The sequence below is a fragment of the Protopterus annectens genome, chromosome 7.part0 (genome assembly GCF_019279795.1).
Source record: "Protopterus annectens isolate FY-2018-M chromosome 7.part0, PAN1.0, whole genome shotgun sequence".
Taxonomy (NCBI): domain Eukaryota; kingdom Metazoa; phylum Chordata; order Ceratodontiformes; family Protopteridae; genus Protopterus; species Protopterus annectens.
Genome location: NC_056739.1, coordinates 464,223,300 through 464,248,457, shown reverse-complemented (window position 1 = coordinate 464,248,457; position 25,158 = coordinate 464,223,300). Strand labels below are relative to the sequence as shown.

The window sequence follows — 25,158 nt, the reverse complement described above, 5'->3', positions numbered from 1 at the left end:
CAGAGGACCAAAGCTCTAATTTGTTAATGAGCTGCTTCCTGTGGCAAGAGTGCAGGGTTTGAATCTTTCCACCTTAATTTACTTACTGTGTGACAGTGAGCAGGTCGTGTAACCAGACAGTACTTTGGAGCTGTTAGGAATTTAGGCTAGGTTCCTTAATAGTCTTCAGGACTACTGTCATTTGCCAGCCATTCCTTATTGCATAGCAGATCTAGTTCACTAAATATACGAGAATATCATCAGCACACCCATTTTCTTTAATGGAACATAGACACTTTATTCTTCAAAGGCAGTAGGCACTGCATTTGTAGATGAAATACTGAAACGCAAAGTTGTTTGTGAACAGCAACATCTGCATTAGTAATAGTTATCTTTAATGTGAAATTATTCAGATGATTTTCACTAGTTCATACAAATAAAGTACATGTACCATATTTCTACGTAAGACTAAGGAGTGTATAAATCAACAATCTGGTTATAACTGCTGATGGGGGGCTGTCTGTGGATGGAGGTACCTTATGCTTTATCTGGTAATTTTTAAGCAGTCTTTAATCTGGCTTTGTGTGTGTGTGTGTGTATGTGTGTGTGTGTGTGTGTGTGTGTGTGTGTATGTGTGTGTGTGTGTGTGTGTGTGTGTGTGTGTGTGTGTGTGTGTGTGTGTGTGTGTGTGTGTGTGTGTGTGTGTGTGTGTATTAAGTTGGAATATTTTAGTTACATTGTATCTGTGTGAAGCAAACTTGAAATATGTGACTTTGGTCATTATTATTCATTTTTTTGACACAGATATCTGAGAAGGGCGCAATCAATGTAGCTGTAACTGCTGGGCTTTAGAGATGTCTGTGTATAAAAATGACTGACCCTACTGAGCTGATAAAGTTAAAAAGTTGTTAGTCTGTCTTTACAGGGATAATGTGCATTTGTGCAAAGCAAAATGTGACCATTTTTATCACAACCGGACAGGTGATATGTATACAGTTAATACAATGGCCATAAACGTTGAGCACAGATGGTGGATTGTAGCATTTTTGAAATATTCTGAAATGGGTACTTATGTCATTATTGGATCATGCATTTTGTTTTACTGGATAGACGTTTCAAAACTACAAATTTAAAACTTACTCTAACAACTGTTCCTGTATTAAACAAGAAATGTTGCTGTAATAACCAAAATAAAATTTAAAACAATCAGGAAGGGGAATCAAGGAACACAAACATTTATGCGTTGTCGTAAAATGTGGAGGGGCAATGGTTTGAAAACAGCCCAGGGCTCAAGGTACACTTAATCCACCACTGACCAAATGCATTTTTACTGAATATAAGTTTTAATGCTTTTTCAATGAATGTCAGTTACAAGGGAAGAACAGTTTTACTGTTGCTCATGCCAAGTTTGTTTTTAATGACAGGCAGTTTTGTTTAGAAAATGGCCAACAGTGTTTATACTTTAACTTGAAATAAGTTGAATCCAAGATTTCTAATCAGTAAAAACAAAGAAGAAAATAGTACGTACACTGACAGGTTTGAGCAGCAAATGGGAAGAAACAGTCAAGTAATGGCCCGTTACCCTACCTAGGGCCACATTTGACTGCGATCTACCTCTGAGTGACAGACCTAAAACCTCAAATTCTCTTTGCAGCCACATTTTTAAATTGTCATGCCCTGTTTTCACATTAATACTATAATGTTAAGAACAAATATCTTAATTAAAGACATTAATATGAAGTTTTACCAATGGGCCTGCAAATTAAAATGCAGTACCATCTTCCAAAATTTCCTTTAAACTGTGACATTTCTATTGAAACTATATTATTCCCAAAACTCACATTTTGCTTCATCTAGTTTGGGAGAAAAAAAAACTTGTCTCTCACCTACTAGCAATCCATAGGCCTAACTGTCCAACTCAGTCAGCAAAAGTAAATCCATAGATAAACAAATAAAACTTAACAGTTTTAAAAGTGTTGTATGTCATCTGCATTACATGTAGAGCAAGAGAGGAATTTGAATATTTAAGTGAAATAGGGGATGGGGACTGCAGCCCCTTACAATGGTGTCAGGCAGAACAACCCCTCACTCCATGTATCTTTTCAAGTCTTGGTGAAGTATATCTTTCTTCAGGGTCATTTTTGTAAATTTCACATAATCCTTGTCTGTATTACTGGGATGGGGATGGATATGCAGTTCAGCATTTTTTATTAGTGGACTTGGTCTGATTTCATGTTTTATGAAGTTCCAATCATTCTTGATAAAAAAATAAACACTTGCAAGCAGATGTTTCAACTTCTTTGCCCAAGAATTCTGGAAAAATAATGGGTAGCAAAAGGCCTAAATCAGGGACAGATTTTAAATATTTCTCTTTTAAACTTAGAAAGTTGCTTGAATCACAGGTTTTGCATATGAACTGTGAAACTCAAATGTATATCATTATATAGCAACTGAAATGCATGATGATTTCCCAGAGAACCACAAATACTTTGGAGGAATAATTCAAAAACATAAGGCAAAAATGTAGACATTCTGTGAAGTAAAAGGAAAACCACTGATCATTATCTGCAAACTGCATAGCTAAATAACTGAATCAACTTGTGTGAAGGGTGCAAAAACCCTTCTTTTAGAAGAGATGAGGCATATAACTGTGTCAGTTCTTTAGCCAATTAAGTAACTTTCATAAGATTGGATAAGGAAAATAAAAATTGTTTGTATTGTGTTCTTAAGGATGATAACTGCAATCCTGATATAATCTTCTCCTGTGTTCTGTTTACTTAATAGGTTTAGGCTGGGCCTTGGTTTTCACTCCCACAATTGCCACAGTGACACGTTACTTTAAGAAGAGAAGGACGTTGGCTGTAGGATTGGCTTTCACTGGGGTGGGCCTTTCCTCATTTGCCTTTTCACCATTGTTCCAATACTTTGTCGACGAATATGGCTGGCGAGGTGCACTTCTCATTCTGTCAGGCATGACCGCCAATCTAATCGTCTGTGGATCACTGTTACGACCTATTGCCTTAAAAGAAGACACTGATACAGTTAAAGCAGAGGATTCAAAGAGTAAGGCTTGTCTACAGAAAGTCAGTATGCTGTTGGACCTGACACTTTTTTATCATTGCCCTTTCATGAGACTTGCACTGGCCATCACCTTAATAAATACTGGTTATTTTGTACCATATGTGCACTTTGTGGCTTTTGCGAGGGAAACAGGCTTTGATGAATACCAGGCTGCCTTCCTCATGTCTGTTGCTGCCATCACAGACTTAATTGGTCGTCTCTTTTCTGGTTGGATGTCAGACCTTGGAAAGCTCCGCCTAGTTCATGTCCTTTTTCTATGGACCTTATTGACGAGTGTCAGCATTGCTGCTATTCCACTGGGTACCAGTTATCCATTGTTGGTGATCATCAGCACTTGTTATGGGTTTTTCTCTGGGGCAATGACACCTGTTGTTTTTTCACTCATTCCTGAAATTGTGGGTATCCAAAGGATTTTTGGGGGACTAGGACTGTTACAAATGATAGAGAGTATTGGCGGATTACTTGGAGCACCCCTTTCAGGTAAGCAGATGGTCATTTTTTTATCTTCTATGGCAGAAAATAAGTGTATTATATGTGTATGAAAATGTATACTTTTAACAGCAGGGCATAGTTGGGGACTGCATTAGCAGTATGATGAAAGAACTTTGTGTATTTAAACCACAGTACTTCTACAGGATGGGAGTTGGTCATAGAGTTAGTCATGTTGGCATTAAAATAATAAACTAGTTTTTAGCCACCTCTTGTGTTGGGAAGAAAAATATTCCTGTGATGCTGCTTAACCATTCATATTAGGCATGACTAGCGAACTCCTTATTTGTGTAACTAAACACTCTTGTTACTGGCCTAACAGTGATCTTATGTATTGAAATAAACCATAAGCCCTGTTTATGAATCATCCAACTAGTTTTCTTTCCTTCTTTTTTTTTTTTTGCCAGCACTTGCTCGTATTTGATCTGAGACTGGTTGCATAAACTATATAGGACACTGCTGTCAAGAACACTTTTCCATTTTGTTATAATTTTTCTTTAGAGCAAAGAACATTATCCATCTATCTATATAAGTGAATAAATTACTCCAAACTTCAACAATTCATCCTTATTCCACCCACAGGAAGTGCATCAGAGAGAGAGAGAAAGAGAGAGAGAGATATACCAGAGCTGATTGGAGCTTTCTGGATTACTTCTTTCCTTTTTTATATTCTGTGATATTAAAAGACATCTACACAACGAACACACAAATAATTGCACTGATACATATGAAGAAGCATGACAACTCTTTTTTTTTATTCTTTCCATTCCATTTCTATGTTATTCATTTTTCTCAGTACACAGCATGTTGAGTTTGAATTAAATCTCACAGTACATGCATTAGGAACTTGTTTCCCTGGCTGTTATATCATAGGTTCATAGATGTTTACTATGCTAACAACCACAAGGGCCTTTTTAAGCCTAGCCATGCATCCCAAATCTCTGACAAGTTCTGATACCCTTGATAAGTGTAAGCAGGGATTTGGGAGATGAAACATTTGCAAGCAAGGGCCTGGGAGATGAACCATTTACAGGTTGCATGTGTCCATTAGAGACATTGGTGCCAAACCAGTGATGAATTTCCTGTTCCCCATCCAATTGTCCAAGTTGCACTTGAATTTGGTTAGGGAGGAACTCTGCTTCACATGGGTGGGGAGCCTATTCTATAGACGGGGTAGTCTCTGGGATAAATGCCTGTCTCTCCAGCAGGGTCCTATTTATATCACAGGCAATGTTTAAGTCTTTAGAATTGGTAGTTCTGGTGGTGTTTGTTTTGTGGATATGCAGGAGGTCCGTCAGAGTGGAATCTGAAAATGCCCTGTATGCCAAGCATAGATCTCCCCTCAAAAGCCTGTAGGAAACAGAATACAGGGAAAGGGCCTTGAGGCGGTCTGCATAGGACATGTTACTCATGCCCTGTATTCTTTTAGTAAGGAACCTCTGTGGGTATCCCAGTTGTTGGATATGCCTGTTAGGTACATACCAAAGAAAGCATTGCACTCAATGATAAGTCTGATGAATGCTGAATACAGTGGAACAATGACTTCCTTGGACTTAGATGCCATACCTTTGTTTATAAGTTGCACAATATAGAATAATTTCCTCACTACTGTAGACATATGATGGTCAGAGGCTAGAATACAATCTATGTGTGTCCCTAAGTCCTTGACTACTGGGTCAGCTGTAAGGGGTGTGTTGTCAATATGATAGTTACCAGGGGTGGATGACCTCTCAAAAGATACTATTATGCATTTCTTGGCATTTAGTTTTAGTCCATGGTTCTGACACCAGTTGTTTGTCTGTGTCAGCACCTCCTGGAGAACATTTGTGTCAGTGTGATTCAATGACAGCTCCTAATTTGCAATCATCTGAAAATGTAGTCAGCCAGAGACAACTGACATTGACCTTGACTCCAGAGAAGTAAATGCCAAAAAGGAGCAGTTCAAGGACTGATCCCTGAGGGACTATACTTGTGACTGGCCTCTTTGTAGAGGTAGACTTTCTAATTCTAACTTCCTGGGTCCTGTTTGTGAGCCAGATGACTACTCACTGGGTGACATACAGGTTTGTACCTAACCTCTTGAGTTTGTCAACAATGCCGGAGTGGGGTATTATGTCAAATGCCTTGGCCAGGTTAAGGTAGGCAGTGTGAACCATTTTTCCCTCATCCATTGTTTTGGTTACCTTCTCAAAGAAGTCTACCAGGTTGGGTAGGCATGATCTGCCCTTGATGAAACCAAACTGGGTTGGGTCCAGTATCTGGAGGTTTACTATATCTCTATGGATCATTTCCATGATAATTCTTTCCATGGCTTTACATTTAAGACTTGTGAGACTTATGGGTCTGTAGTTTCCAGGGTCTGTAGATGGCCCACCTTTGTGCAGAGGGATGACTGTTGCTGTTCTCCATTCATGAGGTACAAAGCCTGTTTTGTGGCTAAAGTTAAACAGTAATTCCAGAGGCCCTAATAAGTCATGTTTCATGCTATTTAGAAGGCATCCTGGTATATTGTGTAGGCCCACTGATGCAGTGTTCTTGGTCTTAGAGAAAGAGAGCATTAATGACCTGTTCCCTAGTGATAGTATATATTTGATGGTATTTTCTGAGGGAAGGTTGAGGGGGAGAGAGGGGTACAGTTGGAGCTGAATTTCTCAGCCAGGAGGTTTGCTATATCTTCTGGCTCAGTATAGGTGGCTCCATTTTCAAAGAGCTTTGCACACAATTGTGTACTGCCTTTGAGGTTGTGGACATAGCTAAAGAATGCTTTGTGGTTGTCCATGGCCTGGGAGGCCAAACCTACTCAAATTTGGCTTTTGTAGACTTTATTCGTCCTCTGAGTTGTTTGTTTAGTCTAAAGAGAGGGCTTTTATCCTGCTGGGTGCTGCACCTCCTGATTTTTGCCATGATTTTCTTCCTTCTGTTAGACAGCCTATTGATTTTGTGATTCCAACAGAGTTAGTTCTGTACTTCATCCTGGTGGGCACAGCTGCCTCTGTGCAGCCATTAGCATGCTTGTACAGGGTTTCGGTGAACAGTTCTGCATAGGCAGCAGTGTTCTCAGGGTTTATGGGGGCTTGAAATTTTGCCAAGTTATCGCTTAATAGCAGGAGGTTAGCCTTAGAGTAGTTCCTGAATATTCCAGGTTTAGCTGGGGGTACAGGTTTTATTTTTACTTCAAAAGAGACCATTTTGTGGTCTGACCTTACCAGGGAAGACATTACAGTTGTGCGGGTGCAGCACTCTCGCATATTGGTGAGGACCAGCTCCAGTATGGTTGCACCCTTAGTTGGTGTATTGACTAGGTCCAGGGAATTTGTGTTTACAAAATCTAGGAATCTCTGTACCTGTATGTTTGGTGTCGTATAGGATTCCCAGTTAATAGTGGGGTAATTAAAGTCACCCATGAATATGGTATTGGGTTGGATGGTTAGTGTTTCTAATAAGTTTAAATACATGGTATGGATATCCTGGATCATAGAGGGGGACCTATAGCTTGCAGGGAAATGGTATTAGATTTTGCCTATGGTGATTTGAACATGAAAGTACATTGTCCTGTTTGACTAGCCTTGAAGTATATTTATTTTTGATGTAAATAGACACACCTCTACCTTTATTCTCTGTCTGTGTAGTAGCTAGTCTAAATGTGTGGAAGGCATTATAATCTTGCACTGTTGGTGTACTTTCCATGGCCTTAAATCATGTCTCAGTGACCGCACAGATGTCAGCATTCTCTAAGGTGAAGAGAGCTTCTAGGAGTTTTCTGTTTAGACTCCTAGCATTGAGCAGTAATACCTTTAGATTTTCTTTGATTTGCTATTTCAGAAGTACTTTCAGTTTGACATTGCCTAAAAAAGGCACTGTGTGGGGAAGACAATATTTTAGCTAATATTGAAAACCTAGAGGGAAAAAGTGCAGACCATGCCTGGCAAAGCAGTGTTGTCTGTTGACCATCTCCTTCCATGCTGACAAATATCACACCCCCTTAGAATGACACAAGAAACTTAGCCAATTATTAAAGTCAATCATCTTTTGTTCGTATTGTGGCATCATCCTTGGAGAAGGTAAAATGATGCTCAATGCTAGGCTCATACCTGCCTGAGGCACATATTCTGAGAGCTCCATGATGTCTCTTTTTATACAGTATAGGGGGGCACGTCTGAGGACATTTACTTCCTCATGGACTATGACTGAGTCATATTTCCACTTGTGGTTCAATGACCTGAGTGCGTGTGTAATGTGGCGGATCCTAGCCCCTGATAAGCAACTGACTGTAACTTTCTCCTTACTCAGCCAGGTGAGAGGGACATCAGTGTGTCTCATGATGGAGTCTCATGATGGAGTCTCCAATAACTAGAATGTTGGATTGTATGGTGACTTGCCCTATGGGCTTAGAGGTAGAGGCTCCACGAGATGTAGCTCTATGTGTTGATGTTGTGTTGTTTTGAAAGAGTGCATTTGGGGCTGCTGAGGATATTTGTTATGGGTACTTCATCTAGGAGGTGTTTCAGGTGTAGGAAGGTTACTTTTAAGTGCGTCAGAATATGTGGGTCGATATGTCTGCTTTGAATTTTGTGTGATGGGTGCAGCGTGTGTACTAATTATAACCTGACAATCATATACAGTTCAAGGATTTTGGCCCGGTAGAATTTGACATAGCAAGGTAATGTAATCTTTCATTCTTTCCCTTCCATTGTGATCATAAACCTATTGAGTCCTCAAGGATTCACAGCTGATTTATTGTGTCCTGTCATATGAGACTGCCTTTTCTCTCTCCCACTGGGCCATACATTTACTAATTCTTTTGTGAAATTGCACCTCTTTTACCATTTAGTCTTAGATTAAAGAAACCTCTTACCAGTGATGGAAATGGAATGAACTACCTCAAATCCAGCTTAAAAACATCAAATGTAAGCAATGTTTTACATGTAAAGAAGAAAAGGCTTACTGTAGTGTATTTAAAAAAAGACAAAAAATACAAACCATAGAATATCTTTGGGAAAAGTTTCAGATTCTGCTCAGAATGTCAGGAGTAATTCTGGGTACAGCAATTCTACATAAATGCAAAGAAGTTCTAGCATGAAAGGGCAGGCATGATAATGTCATCCTTTGAGGACACTTGCATGGCAACAAAGGAAAGCTTAACCAGAAAGTAAAATCGTGTCACTGTGTTTATCTCAGTCAGGCCATTTTTGATTAGAACAAAATAAAAATAAAAATTAGAAATAACTACTGAGAGACCTGCAGAGACATGAAGCCAAATATTGCAAAGCATCACGATACATTATAATTTTGTTAGTTTCTAGCCACATTGGTCTTTTATGTTATGCTGCTCCCCCAGATTGGGAAGTAGGTATTTTTTTAGCAATTCATACTACCACCACCTTCACAAACAACTGTGGATGCACAATATTGTGGGTGGATACATGCACAATAGCGTGCATGTATGCATTCTTTCTCCTGGTGAGTGCTGTGAAGGTGTATATATTCACGCAAGCATTCATAGTGATGCTCTTTGAAAAAGAGGTGGTAGTATGAATGGAGAATAGTTGAAAAATACCTGCTTTCCAGTATCTGAACATGTGATAATCTGTTAGTTACATCAAAACTCTAGACCCCCTCCACATACAGTTCAATATGGCTGCTATAGCTGATGGCACTGTGGAGATTACATATGGGGAGACAGCAGACAGCCCCTCATGGAGTGCATACGTGTGATGGTTGGTATGACTGGCAGCACTGTGAGGAATTTTAAACATGGGCGAAGGCTGCTGGGGCTCACAGTACTGTGAGGATTGATTTGTAAACAAGTTGGCTGATATGGCTAGCAACATTGTAAGGGATGGTGATTACTGGTTATCCCTGTGTGGTTGAGAGCATTGCAGGAAATCTTTAAAGATGTGGCTGAGGCCAACAGCCTGTAGGTCACTGGGACTGAAATTCAACAAACGATTGTTGCATGATGGTGTAAGGTAAGCTGAAGACACTATGGCATACATGTGAGTAAGCAGAGTGCAAGAGACACCAAATGGGACATTCACGAAAAGAGGAGAGACAGAACATGACAAACAAGGCAGTACAAGGAGTTTGTGATTTTATGGGAAAGTGGAGCTATCTGCTCGGATCTATGATAAATCATTAAGTCTTGCATAGATGTAACAAAAAACAGTGTAACTAAAAGAGTGAAATCTTACAATAATGCAAATGGACAACGTCATAACTAATGTCACACATGACTGAGTAATTTATGTAGGGGAGGGCTGCACTCACCACTCTTCTTACTTTGGGGGTTCTACCCCCACATCATTACTCTCTAAATATACAATCTCTAGGCTAGTAGAAATTCAGAGAAAATGACAAATGTTAAAAGCTTCTTCTTTCACTCTCAGTCACTCGAGTTTGGAGATAGTATAAAGTCCTTCAATGACATAGCGACAGTGGGTGCACACACATGAAACTTTAAATGCTGATAAAACATAATGCAGCATATTCTATTGCTCCCCATTTACACAGCAACATCACTGCTAGAGAAGGAACAAACCCAGAAAACTACATATTCAGACAGCACTGAGGTAGCAAGTTCAGACAAAATGCAGGACATGATATTGTACTGCTTCTTATATTTAGGAAGCCTGTGAAATGGTGAAAAAAAGATTAAAGAAGATGGGGCAATGTATTTTCTTGTCATTGTTATTTTTATTTACTCATTTTAAATGTATTAATTTGATAAAAAGGTAAGCTCCCCATGTGCTTGTTTTTTCTTTTTTTGACTTTTTGGGGACAAGTTGAGATCATTTGCCTCAGATGGAAACTGCACACAGTGAAATATTACATAAGCATAAACTGAAGGCATCAAATCATGGAATGTAGAATTAAACAAATCAGCAACTTAATGTCTTACTGCTCTGTAATTTACTGCCAGAAAGCTGAACAGCCTTCAAATGTTTGCTGGAATTTAGTTCGGATGTGGCATTCATCACAAAGACCTCCCTTTATTTAACAGTGATCGTAGAGCTTGCTGTCTTTTATATTTTTAGACTCACAATCATTTGTTATTTTACTCTTAAAAGAGATGGCACTGGATACCTTTGATTTGGTTAGACTTACACATACACAGAATAAGGTTTCTTTATTTTGAGTGTACCCCTCAAACTTTGCTGTTTCCACTCTTTTTGTTCCCAGACTACTAACACAGGATCTTGTCCTTTCCCATCTTTGCTAGTTGAAGCTGTCACTCTTCAGTCCCATGAAAACTCACTTAAGCAAGGTAGCATCTGCTGTTATAAAGGAGATGAAAATGTACCATCCTATAGGATTTTCTGTGGTTTAATACAGAACAGAAGGTCATATCATTTTAGTAAGATGTCCACCTAACTCTTATGTATGTACATATAATACCAGTCGATGTAACTTCAGATTCTGCAGTGCTTAATGGTGCTGATAGTGAGGATGGTGAGCCTGTCTTTGCTAGGAAGGAAGGGGTGGAGTTGGCAGGACATGCTGTCATTGTACCTTGGAGGAGGAACAAGCTTTAGGCTCACCAAGCCACTGATGGGCAGTAGCCTTCAAGTCGAATGTGAGAAATCTTGTACTCATAAGGGGAATGCAAATTTGTGGTTGACCATGGTGACATGATTCTTTCATCCCCCTGTTCAGGGAGTGAGGGTTAGGGTAATTCAAAAAATACTCTCATTGCCAGGATGCTGTTGAGATCACAAAATATGCTCATGGCTGCCTGAATGATGGGCCCTCCTAAGACAGTTCTTACACCAGCTCCAGGTGGACTCCACAGAGTAAGAACATGTACTGGCATTTTCTGTTCAAGGGAAAGAATGACAATCAGCATCCCCCACAGGTAAAAATAGCAGTAAAAAACAACTTCAGTACTCTGCACTGCACTTGTAATATATTTTATGTCTTCATCTACAAAGCACAAAGTGTTGATATGTTATCACAGTCAAAAGAAGCATCCTGTAACCAAGAAGAAATATGCTTTGTAAAAAGTATATCTGTGCAAATGCCATTTGCAAATTCCATTTATTAGGAATTTGAACTGACATTTGCAGTGAAACCTAAAACCATGCTTATTTTTGTGGGTAGTACTTCTCAACACACGTCCATGCTGGACCCTTTATTCCTTTATCTTCATACTTGTCATTCTAATTACAAGGTCTCACCACTTTCATATAAGCAGAATCTCCCTTCAGTGAACTTACGCAACAGAATGGTGATTTAGCTAGTTTTGCATCATCACACCACTGATATTAATTATGCAAACACCACTGACATTAATTAGGCAAAGTGATATTGTTTGTCTTTCGGCTTTTCCTGGTCAGGGGTCGTCACAGTGGAACTCTGGTCTGCTAATGATTGGCAGTAGATTTTCACGAATGCCAAGGTGCCAGCTTGATGTCTAACCTTCAACTAAGTCACGCCCATTTACGCATGTCTTTCGAATGCCACCCAACCATGGGGAGGACATGCAGACTCCACACAGAAGGCACTCCCCGCACTCCAGCAAAGAATCGAACGGGAGAACCTCTTGCTGTGAGGCAACAACACTACCGCTGCACCACCGTGGAATTAATTAGGCAAAGTGATAACTCCCTTAAACTTGAACTGTCACAAGCAACTGTGCACTGCTCACTAAGTTCTGCATGATGGTCCAACTCCTGTGGCTTTTAGCTGATAAAGTAAAATTGTTACAATTTCAAAATAAACCAATGCAGTGTATGTTCATAGATTCATAGGTAGGTACTAGGCTATCTGCCTGAGGGCATTTTTAAGCCTAGCCAGAGTGTGTCAGTTTTCGCCGCCCCATTGATTAATTAACTGAGCCTCTGTCAAGCAGAGCCAATGAAGTGATCCCAGGGGTGTATTTTCTGTTACCCATCCACTTGTCAAGGCTTCTCTTGAAGAGTGTTAGTGAGGGGCTCTGCCTAATGTAGTTAGGAATTTTGTTCCAAAGCATGGGGAGTCTCTGTGACAGGAATCTATCCCTCCAGCATGTTCTAGTTATTGTTGTGGTGAGGTTTAGCTCACTAGAGCGAATGGCTCGCAGTGACTTGGATTTCTTTAGGTGGAGCATGTCCATCAATTCTGAGTTGAACATGGCTTTGTAAGTCAGGCAAAGATCACCTCTGAGTAAGCGATATGCCACTAAGTACAGCTGGAGTTTTTTCAATCGGGCTTCATAGGACATATGTTCGAGGCCAGTAATCCTCTTGGTGAGGTGCTTTTGTGGTCTTTCCAGCTGTAGGAAGTGTCTTGTGAGGTACATCCCAAATGGGGCATTGTACTCTATGATGGGTCTGATGAGTGACGAGTAGAGGGGCGCTATAACCATTTTATTTCTAGATGCGAACCCCTTAGTAATTAGATGGGCCACATAGAAGGATTTCCTAACTACTTTGGCAATATGATTGTCAAAGGAGAGATTACAATCTACCTGGGTCCCCAGATCTCTTATTACCTCTTCTATATTAAGGGGGCTGCCACCTATGTGGTAATTCGTGGGTGTTTTGTTTTTCCCAAACAGGATGACTATGCATTTTTTGGCATTTAGCTTGAGGCCATGACTTTGACACCAGGTGTCTGTCTTAGTAATGCCTTTTTGAAGGATGTCCGTGTCAGTCGGAGAGTCAATTATGGCTCCCAGTTTGCAGTCATCGGCGAACTTGGTTAGCCATAGTCCTCCTGTGTTTGCCTGTATATCTGAGAAATATATGCTGAACAGTAGGGGTCCCAGAACTGAGCCTTGCGGGACACCACTTGTGACTGGTTTAGAGTCGGACCTGGAGCCCGCTATTCTTACCGTGTGAGTTCTGTCTGTAAACCAGTTGGCAAACCATCTTGTGACATAGGGGTTTATGTTCAGGCTGGTGAGTTTTTCTATAATACCCAAGTGAGGAATGGTGTTGAACGCCTAGGTGAGATCAAGGTAGGCTGTGTGAACCATCTTTCCCTCGTCTATGGCCGTGGTGACTGTCTCGAAGAAGTCAACCAGGTTTAGTAGGCATGATCTGCTTTTAACAAAGCCGAACTGGGTCTGGTCAAGTGTTTGGAGGTTCTCAATGTCTTTGTTAATGAGTTCCATGATAATGCACTCCATAGCCTTGCAGACCAGGCTAGTCAGGCTTATGGGGCAATAGTTACCAGGGTCATTTGTGGACCCTCCTTTGTGGAGTGAAATAACCATTGCTGTGCACCATTCTATGGGCACGTAGCCTGTAGAGAGGCTGAGGTTGAACAGCATGTTTAGGTGGGGGGTTAGTTCGTTCTGTAGTTCGTGCAAGACGCAGCCTGGGACACCATCTGGCCCCATCGATGCTGTGTTTTTGGCTTTTGAAAGGGCTGTTTTCACCTGTGCTTCTGTGATTTCTGGGACACTACACTTTTCCGGTATTGTTGTGGGCCCTTTTGAAGGTGAGAGGGAGGTGAAGTTTGCATTGCATCTATCTGCCAGGATGTTGGAAAATGTCAGTAGGTTCAGTATATTTTGTGCTATTTTGCACTAACTCAGAGCATATCTGTGAGTTGCCACTTAGATTCTTGATGTAGCTAATGAAGGCTTTGTGGTTATCTTTCGAATCCTTGGCTATTTGTCTTTCGAAGTTAGCCTTGGATGATTTTATGAGGGACCTTAGTTTCTTACTTGATACTGATCAGAGATGTCTTTCTTTCTTGGGATTTGCTTTTTTTCTGAACTAGTTTCCTCCTTCTGTTGTATAACCTGTTTATGACAGGGGTCCACCAGACTGGTTTCATTCTCTTAGGGGAGTGAGTCTTGGTCTTGTTAGGGATGGCATGATCCATGCATCCTTGTAGGTGCTCATAGAGTGCAATTGTAAAGGATTCTGCACCTTGGGCAGTGTTATCCTTTAGCGTGAGGGCTGTGAAACTTACTACCTCTGCCTTAAGTAAGGTGAAGTTTGCTTTACAAAAGTTTTTCACTGTGGTTTCCTTGGCTGGGGGTGGTGGTGGGGTGTAGACATCCAGGGTGATTAGTTTATGGTCTAATCTAACCAGTGACGGGTTGACCTCCGGTATGGAACACCTGTCGCCCATGTTGGTGATGACCAGGTCCAATATGTTGTGGCCTCTGCTAGGGGAGTTTACCAGCTGATCCAGGGCATTTGAGTTGATAAATTCCAGGAAGCACTGAGCCTGGGAGTTTGTACTCAAGTAGTTTTCCCAGTTAATGGTAGGATAATTGAAATTGCCCAATATCAGGGTGTTTGGTAGGACCTTCATGTTTTGCAGTGTCTCCAGAAAGGCGGAGTGGTGGTCCTTAGTCATGGAGGGTGATCTGTAGCAGGCCACAATTTGCATTGCAGATTTGCCTGATGTTAGTTGCACATGGATGATCTCAGAGGTATCATGCTGTGCCACTAACCTGGAGGTGTGAGTATCCTTGATGAATATCGATACACCCCCTCCTTTTGTGTTTCGGTCCGTGTTCTGTGTGTGGTATGAGTTATAGCCCAGTAGTGCTGGAGTGCTCTCTGGAGCCTTGAACCAGGTTTCAGTTACTGCACAGATGCCGACGTTCTCCATACTTAGGAGTGCTTCGAGCGCATGCATTTTGAGATTTAAACTCCTGGCGGTGAGTAACATAACTCTCATTTTTTTACTTGTGCTGTTTACGGTGGTGGGTTTGAGTTTTGAGCCTTGCCTACAAAAGGCACTATGGGGGGAGCAAGAGCCTTGGCCAGTATTCGAAAGCCAAGGGGTGACAGGTGCAAGCCGTCTCTTGCGAAGCAACGCGGCTTGTTGAGTATGTCATCCCAGGCTGACTGACACTGGATCCCCTTTGAATGACACCAGAAGCTTAGCCAATTGTTGAAATTGGTCATTTTTTCTTTATACTGAGGTATCATTCTTGGTGAGGGCAGGATGCTACCCAGGGTCAGGATCATACCCGCCTGGGCTACATGATCAGAGAGCTCTTCCATGTCTCTTTTCATGTAGTCCAGGGAGGTACATTTCAGGTCATTCACACCAACATGAACAATGACAGAGTCATATTTGTACTTGTTCTGGAGTGACCTGAGTGCTTGTGTTATGTGGCGGATTCTGGCTCCCGATAGGCAGCTAACAGTAACCTTCTCCTTGTCCAGCCTAGTGAGTGGGGAATCAGTGTGCCTGACTATTTAGTCACCTATTACTAGTGTGTTAGGTATATTATTTCGCCTTAAGGGCGGTGATTGTGCAGCACATTGATTTCGTGTTTTATGTGTTGTCTGGTTTGTGACGGGAGGTGCAGGTTTTGTGGGTGTCTGCTATGGAGCTCTCTGATGCTTTTGCAGGTTTTTATTTAGAGCCTCCGAGTATGCTTTTGTGTATTTATGTGTATTTTTTGCCAGTGCTGGTTTAGTAGGTCTATGTGAGGCTGGAGGTGTGGTGCAAGTGTTAACCTTCTCCTCATGATTGTCTGTTCCAGTCTTGGGTGGAGAGACCTTAGCCTCCAGTTTGGCTGTATAATTGCATCTCTCACATATGTTAGTGTTTTGTGGTAGGAGGAGAGGGCTTTCTATGTACATGAGGCAGTTGTAACATTGCCTCAGGATACCCAGATTCACCAGCTGGACTGGAGAGTGCACCTGAAGTTGCCCTTTAGTCATGCCTGAATAGTAGGATGAGCTGCTTAGTCACTTGGTTGGTGAGGGGTAGATAAAGAGCCTTTCCCTGCTGGGCAGTCAAGTGTCGGGGTATATTAGTGCTTGCTATTAGGTCTGAGCAAGTGCTGGACTGTGGGATGCTTTTTGAGTGCTTAAGTTGAGAGTTAGACTAGTTTCAAGTGAAAAACTGAAGAGGAGACTTAGAGGAGCTGGGAATAATTTAACCCTAGCTAACCAGTTCTGCCCGGCGCACAAAACTATGCAAACACGTTTTTTAAACTACTAACTTCTGGGCTGGAACCACTCCTCCAGGGACAGATGGCTGCTCAATGTTCCCCTCTCTCACAGGTGAACAGAGAAACTTCCCTCTATCCAAGTAAGGTATGGGCAACCCAGAAACTTGTAATGCAGCCTTGAATTCAGCACTAGCCTGAAAACTGGACTATACTAGCTTAGAAAGGCGGGAAACAAGAATTTTTTTTTTTGAAAAGATAAGGCAAAAACAGTAAAAAGTACACTTAAAACAGCTTTAAATGACTACAAGTGATCAGAAAAGGCTATCACACTTTAGTGTGTAGCCTGCAACAGTTAAACAATTTATTTAAACAAAAAACAATTTTTTAAAAGTGCAGGCAGTCAAATAAGTACAATATGTGAAAACAAACAAGCTTTTAAATCACAATAAGTGCTGGAAAAATCAGCGTTTAGGCAGAAAACAGTTAAGTACAGCAAGAAAATACAGAAAACTGATACTCAATCACTCCAAAGTCTCTCTTTTCAGCTAGAACACTTGGATCAGTTTAAGGTTTTCTAGTGCTTTCCAGTAGGTTAGTTACAGGAAAGATGGGAAACAAGCGCAGATGTGGTCTTTTAAACCAGAAAGTTGAAAGAGATGGACAACTTCCCGAATGATCAATAAACTACAATTCCTGGGCTAAGAACCACTCCTCTTGTGGTAGACAGGCTACCTAGTACTTACCACTCCCTCTGGTAAGCTAGAAAGCTGCACTCCAACACAAAGGCTTGGGGGGGCTCAGAAGCTTACAAACAGTCTTGGATATAAGAAATCTGTATCTGGACTAGACTAGTTACGGGAAAGGTGGGGATCAAGCACAAACATGGGCTTTAAAACTAGAAAGCTGAGAGAGATGGAAAAAACTGCCCAAACAGCCAATAAACTACAATTTCTGGGCCAGAACCACTCCTCTTGTGGTGGGTAGGCTACCTAATGCTTACCACTCCCTCTGATAAGCTAGAAGGCTTCCCTCCAACACAGAAAGGCTTGCGGGGCTCAGAAGCTTACCAACAGTGCTGGATACAGCAACTCTGTATCTGGACTAGGCTAGTAACAGGAAAGGTGGGAAACAGCGCAGGTGCGGCTTTTAAACCAGAAAGTTGAAAGAGATGGGGAAAAACTGCCCAAACGGCCAGTAGCTACAATTTCTGGGCCAGGGACCACTCCTCTTGTGGTAGATAGACTACCTAATGCTTACCACTCCCACTGATAAGCTGGAAGGCTTCCCTCCAACACAGAAAGACTTGGGGGGCTCAGTAGCTTACAAAGAGTCCTGGATACAGCAAATCTGTACCTGGACTAGACTAGTTACAAGAAAGGTGGGGAACAAGTGCAAACGCAGGCTTTTAAGCCAGCAAGTTGAAAGAGATGGAAAACTACCTAAACGGCCAATAAACTACAATTTATGGGCCAAAACCCACTCTTCCCACATGTATTTCTCGTTTTCTTTACAAGCACCACACAAGTGCCTTTTTACCTTTTAATTGTTAAAAAAGAACTAATTACATGCTGGTGTCTTAAAAATTGTTTTGTGTATAAACTACCTGATGAGTGAGGACTGTCTCAAAAGAATAGCAGCCAACAGTCAAGAAAATATTAAAAGTAACATGCAAAATAAAACAATATATGCTACAATGACTTGTAATGTTGTGTATAGATTTTTTGCAGTGCCACAGTTTATCATTAAGATGGTTGCTTAATCCTGTTCCACTGTTCATGGTGTCAGTATGATCATTATCACATGACGGTTCTCTTATCCATGCTTTTGGTGCCACATGACATCATTTTAGTATAATTATGCTTTACTGTACAAGAGTTTATCACTGGCTTGTCACTTGCTGTAAAAAAGAGGTGTCTTTGCACAAATGGTTTGTAGTTGTGTAAGAGCACTGTGGTGGGAAAGGAGAATTTTAAAGTGGAATGTCATTGATGTGATGGTACTTCATGTCACTTTGGGTGGTAAATTGCATTTCAGAACAAGCCCTGCAGTTATAGAGGATTCTCTATGGGAATGGGTCTTTCTCAAAGAGGGTGAGCATGTTGAAAGGGCAGTTAATACTTAAATTACAGCACCAGTTTGAATGGGACAGTGATCCCCTGAGGCAGTGGTAATGCACACTGGAACAAAAAACAGGAAAACAAGGAAATAGTCCATGACATGTCTCAGCACAGGATTTAATGATTCAAAGGTGCAAATTTTACTCCACATACAGTTACTGTTATTCCACATATTCCAATGTCACACACATCCCCTTTAATTACTATGGAACAAGTTTTCATAGGCCTTGCAAAAGCTAGGAACACCTCATTTATGGGTCCTGATAATGTACCTGATGGTCTGATTATCTCAGTGCCAAATATGGCTGTCTGAACTCCAATCTACCCTCTTTAATTTAAACCTCCCAACTAGTTACGTTCCTGGAACCTGGAAAACAGCCATTGTAATGCCATTACACAAGGATGGCCAATCACAGACCCTAGCCTCATATGTAAAGTTATGGAATGTATTATCTCTGTCCTCATTAATCTGGATATTGAAATCTGCTTAACCCAGGGTTCTCACCCAAGCTGGCTTTGTCAAAGGAAGGCCCTGCCTCTTTGACCTCATTAATTTCTTAAAAAAAACTAGTGTTAAATAGTGGTTATGCAATAGATATAGCACAGCTGGACCTGGCCGAGGCATTTGACTGTTCCACATGCTGTTAGTATTGACAGACTTGTAAATCTGAATATAAATCATTGTGTTGTGCTGTGGATAACTAACTAGTTGTCTGAGAGAACCTATATGGTTAGAGTCATAGGTGCAACTTCTATAAGTAAAAAAGTTACCAGTGGTGTACCACAGGGCTCAGTTTTGGGCCTTCTCCTGTTTGACATCTATTTCTCATCAGCGTGGGTTAGACCATGTTAACAACTGGTGTAAGGACAATGGCCTCAAATTAAATGTGAAAAAAATGCATCACAGTTTATTTTGATAAACAAAACATTTTTACATACCATATAGTTGACACATCCTTCCAGTCAGACACTGTTGTAAGGGTTCTAGACACTTGATAATTTATAATTTGACTATCATGTCCCCACAGTAGTTTGAAAAGCCTTCTATTTAGCTCATTTAATTTCCAAAAGCATCTCCTCTATTTTCAAAGATTTAATTCCCCTTTACTCTCTTCTCATCAGACCCATTATTGCATATAATGCAACTTTAGTCATGTATTTGTCTAAACATATTCAACTTGAGAGACATTAGAGGTTAATAACTAAAAAAAGCAGTGGCTGTAAAAATCTTAGTTGACAGGATAGAGTGGAATCTGTATGTCTCTTACAGACTCCTCCATGGAGATCTCTCAAGCCATGAAAGATCCAATACTCTTTGACCTCCTATTCATTTGCTCTCTTAAAGGAGCTAAACTTTCATCAAAAAATAAATAAGACATGTTGGTGTGATTGATTTATATCCCAGTGTATCCCTAACTTCTGTAACAAGCTTCCATTACATATCAGAGTAGCACCCTTGTTACCTTCAAGGTAAACCTAGATGCTTGGATGCGAAGCCTTAAATTCTCCCCAGGTCTGTCTTGCCTTGCCCTTTTTGAGATTGGAAGGAAGTTTAGAATGCTTGTTTTGGACTATGTTTGTAATGATCTGCGGACTGATTGCTATTACTTACCTACCGACCTATGTTAACAGTTGCATAGCGTTAATTGGGATAAAAATCCATAAAGTGGGAAGAGGAATGCAGAACAAGATGGAAATATTTACATGAAGATTAAAAAAAACATCTTTTGTACTTGCTCACTTCTAGACATTATATAACAGAGATATTCTAGTCTTTTTAACACTGTGGACGTTTCAAACCTGAGATACTTTCATTCTCACTGTCCCAGTCTTGGGTTCTCTAACCATACATATCTTCATATTTTACTCCGGGCCTATATTATGATGTCGCATGCTCAGAAGAGCGAATGACACATAATTGACCCCATGTAAGCGAAAGCTTACAGCGTCGAAACCTCAGAACAGCAATTTTTTTTCCAAGGGAAAAAAAATCGCTGTTTCGAAACAAAAAAATACTGTAAAACATTACATAATGTGGGGGGGCTGTGCCCCACCACACCCCCCTACTTAAATATACCAACTCCAAGATCGCACTACGGCAAAGTAGCAAAAGCGGCCAAGTGAATTCTTTCCCAGGGAAAGAATTTGCTGAAAAGCCACTTCGCTATTATGCCTTTTCGAGCTTTTCAGTTCAGCAAAGATACATTCGACAACCTGCATCTGTGACAGCGTAATAGGGAGCCATTTTACTCCAAAAGGTTTGAACATTCAAGGCCAGATACATTATCATTTTGCACTGATTCCATCCAGACTTTTCATAGCAAAGATATCTGAGTCATAGCTGCTGGGTCATAGTTTACTTCGGGCTATTTCTATTCTTTATATACCCCTTTTTTCAGTCTCTTTGAGCTGCTGGGAACCTCTTTTCTACACATTCACAGAGTTTTGTTCTCTTAATGGTAAGATCTATCTGTATTATATCCTGTTAGGTCTGGTCTCTCAGAGAAAGGACATTTTATTCCTACAGTTTCAGGCATCATCAGAAAGCCAGAATGGTGCTCCACGACATAGAGTTATAGAACCCTGACTGTGACACAGATGGTATGAGTTTGGCTTGGGCATTGGCAGAGCTTGGTAGTGAGTTGGGAAGGAGTAGCTTTTTGTGGACTTATTGGCTCCAGAAAGGAAGAGTATCTGCTTGATATGTGGCTCAGTCCTAGTGTTGGGCATGGTGCTGTAATTGTCTGGCAGGCAGCATATTTAATGCTGCCATTTTCTCCATTCTGACTACTCTGCCTTCCCAACTCCCCACAAATAGATCCCAACCCTAGAGGGTAGTAATGACAACATACAAGGTAAAATAGAGCAAACAGTCTCCCATACTTGATGGCCAATTGAAGGGTGTGCAAAGGGGGACAAAAAGCACCCCAAAACATTTTCTTTCTGTTCAGGTGAAACTCTCTCCCAAGTGCTCAGTTCTGCCATTTTCAACACAAAACATTGGCTTCATGGGAAGAGAATGCATATTCACTGCTGGCTTACCTGTCCTGGGGAAGGAAGGCAGTTCTAGCTTATCACTTGGGTGACACATAGTGGGAGCACAGGATGTTACACCCACAAAGTACATGGACCTAAGTCCTGGGAGATATACAGTGGTAAGCTCCCTGTAGCAGGCAGCACACAGCAAGGCTTAGATAGCTGCTACAAGGGTGGTGCTACTCTGCCAGGGATGTGTAGGCCATGCCTCAGGACCAGCAAACTGGCCTGCTCCTTAATGTACGACTCTGCCTGCTGGGGATGTGATGGGTTTATATGGCTACCTGGGCAGGATAAAACAGGCTTCAAGGCTGTTGTCTGACCCAGAGAAGTCCAGCTCTCAAACCCCATGGAATGACTGGGCCAAATGGGTGAAGATAGAGTAACTGTCAGGCAAGGTCCTGTGGAGAAAAAAAGAAACAGGGCTCATGTGATAAAATATAAATGTTATTTTACTATGTAGTTCTTCAAAGCATTTAAGTCTGAGGTTTATAAGTGCAGTGTGAATGTGAAATTATTCTGACAATTCTAGTTTGGGGAAGAAGTACAAGGTGCCTCATTATTCAAACCCTAAAGATCTAAATAACAGTTCTTTTTACCCACTGAGTCAAATGTCAGCTGTAATTTGATCACGGAGATGTTTGATGGCAAAACTGATCACGGCAAACCTTGAAATGCATGTTTTCATATTTGTTTTTTTTATTTCTTTTTTTTTACTTAGGTTGGCTCCGAGACATTACTGGTAATTATACAGCCTCATTCCTGGTTGCTGGTGGATTTCTCTTTCTTGGGAGTCTTGTTTTATGCACACTGCCAAATTTCTTTTCCTGTTATTCTACCTCAGCTTCTAATGGCCAATCAGATGACAGCAAAAGAGATGAAGCCAAACAGCTGACCAAACAGGAGGCCGAGTCTCACTGCAATACACATATAGAGGACATACCTGTCAAAAGTGTCTAGATGTCAAGAAGCTGAGTTCAGTGATCACATTTTCCACTGAGCAAAATGGTCATCAAAAGCATAAGATATGGTATTAAAGCTGGAAGTGATGTTTTTTGACCTTACTCCCTCACTTGATGTTAAACAAATATTTTTGTACATCTTCCCTTTGGGAAAATAAAACACCTATATCTTCAAACAGTACAAACCTTTGGCTCAGGATGTGGGTGTGCGTGGCCAATAGTACAATATCGAGTAGAGAATTCAGATTGTTAATTTTTGTGAAGGTGTTCTCTCCTGGGCTATTACAGCCAAATTCCTTAGCTCCTCAAGACATAACTCTGAGCTACATAACAGGAATAAAAAAAAAAATCACCATTACCTGCTGAATGCCATGCTTTTTTCTGGCCATCCTACTTTTCCATTTGTTCTCCCAATGAGAGAGCCACTGCCCATCCATTCCTGTGGTGATAATCAGATGAACCAGGACTGAGGATGTCATATATGTAGGGATGCAGTTTTTTTCACTACAGCTGCTAACTTTAGTAGCATAAATGTGTAGTTACTGGTGATGGTTAGTTACTGATGGTAGGGGAAGGTATTCTTGAGCAAATGAAAAGTGACATGTCAGAAATTGTGAAAAAACAGTATTGGTGCATTCTTAGGACAAGCACAAATGGAGTAATAGTTCTGGTCTTGACTACACTAATGATGACCGAAGTTCATCTAGCAAGCCCCCAGTCCATGGTGACAATGGGGGTAGTAGGAAAGAATACTCAAGTCCGGTTCACCAGCCTTGGTGGGTAATAAGATAGAATCTGGGAGCCTGGAAGAAACACATGGTAGAGATCAAGGTTCACCCTCCCCAAGAAGTGTCTACCTGAAACTTAGCAGTGCAAGACAGGCAGCAAGGGCAATAGTGGGAACACAGCCATGTTACGGGTAAGAACCTGAACTGTGAGCATTTCACATCAGGGTTTAAATTCACCCAAGGCAGGCAACAGATAGGTCCAAACCTCTTCCCTCTCCTGCATCCATAAGACCCTCAAGTTCTTCTCAGCAAGGAGAAACTGTATGGAGTTTGGACTTTGACTTTATATAAACTGTCAAGCACTATCTCATCAGCTAAGAATAATTTAGGATTTCCTTTGCCATTTTAAATGTGATTTAATGCAATTATTAATATTATTAAATCAGTGAGAAATAAAACAATTAAAAGACAGGAAAAAAGTAATTATAGGGAATTACAATGGCTTAAGAAGTCCTGTTTCTGTGAAGTATGTGGACAAAGTTAGATAAATGTTTTTTGTTTGTAGTTTTTCCAGCTCCATCCCTGCTCCTAGAAGCATCTCTGAAGCTTAAAAGTGAGCTGCCTCATAACCTTTCAGTTTCCCACTTACAGAAGGGCTTACTACTAGTTGTTTATTCTGCAGTATAAAGTGTTGTCACAGGATTCACACCATGTTTTTCAAAGCTACACCTCTTGGGTTTTTGTAAATGTTGATAACTTGTACAGTGGTTTAGCAGACTCCCAGTATACTTTTTGCTCCTGTTATCAGTGCCTCCCAGCCTCCAGGATGTAAGCACCATCCCCTTCACTGATGGAAGGCAGGAGCTTTTGGGACACTGAGATTATCTCAGACCCCTGCAGCCTGCAATTTATTTCTGGTTTAGTGCATACAGAAAACAAACAATAGTATCAAAGCAGGATGCTAGGCTGACAGATCTAGAGCATTTTTAAGCATAGCCATTCATGACCCAAATTTCCCAAATGTCAATGCCCATGGTCTAGAATGGCTTTGGTATATACCTGTGACTTATGACATCAGCAAACTGCCCCTGTCCATAACGGCCACAGGCAACAAGCCGGGGCGAATTTACAATTTCCCATCCACTGGCCCAAACTGAGTTTTAACAGGCTTAGGGAAGAGCTCTGTTCCATATGAATGGGGAGTCTGTTCCAGAGAAGGGGTTATCTCTGAGACACATACCTGTCCCTTCAATATGTTTTGTTTATGACTCAGATGAGGTTTAGATCATTAAATTGGTTAATTTCAGTGCTGTTTGTTTTGTGAATATGTAGCAGATCCATTAAAGCTGGATTGGAGAATGGCTTGTAGGTTAGGCATAGATCACCCCTCAGAAGTCTGTAGGAGACTGAATACAGGGGAAGGACTTTGAGGCAGTCTGCATAGGATGTATTATTTACATCCTGTATTCTTTTTGTGAGGAACTTCTGTGGCTGCTACAGTTGCTGTAAATGCCTGCACAGATACATGCCAAAGGGTGGACTGTACTTGATTATGGGTCTAACGAGGTCTGAGTATAGTGGAACTATGATCTCCTTAGGTCTGGATGAAGTGCCCTTACTTATTAGTTGCATCACATGGACTCATAGTGATCAAAGTTCAGGTTACCATCAAACTGAATTCCCAAACCTCTAACCACTGGTTCTGCTCTTAGGGGAGTGATTTCAATGCTGTAATTTGCAGGGGTGGTTGTCTTCTCAAAGGGTATAATTATACATTTTTTTGCATTGAGTTTTAGGCCATGGCTCTGGCACCAGTTATTTGTCTGTGTTAGACCTTCCTGGAGGATATGTATGGGGATTCAGTGATTACGTCCAGCTTCCAGTCATCAGCAAATTTGGTCAGCCAAAGGCCC

General features: G+C 41.0%; 1 protein-coding gene across 8 annotated transcripts in view; it reads left to right on the top strand.

The window, feature by feature from the left end:
- SLC16A13 (solute carrier family 16 member 13) overlaps positions 1-25,158 on the top strand; it is a 582,947-nt gene that overhangs the window by 556,146 nt on the left and 1,643 nt on the right. For 7 of the 8 annotated variants that reach the window (XM_044077053.1, XM_044077049.1, XM_044077050.1 and 4 more), the window contains 2 exons: positions 2,764-3,540; positions 22,277-25,158. The exon at positions 22,277-25,158 is cut by the window's right edge and continues 1,643 nt beyond it. In XM_044077053.1, coding sequence (XP_043932988.1) covers positions 2,764-3,540; positions 22,277-22,515 — 1,016 coding nt within the window. In that variant the 3' untranslated portion in view covers positions 22,516-25,158. Of the gene's footprint in view, positions 1-2,763; positions 3,922-22,276 lie in introns of those variants that run through there. The other variant, XM_044077055.1, reaches the window with a different exon arrangement.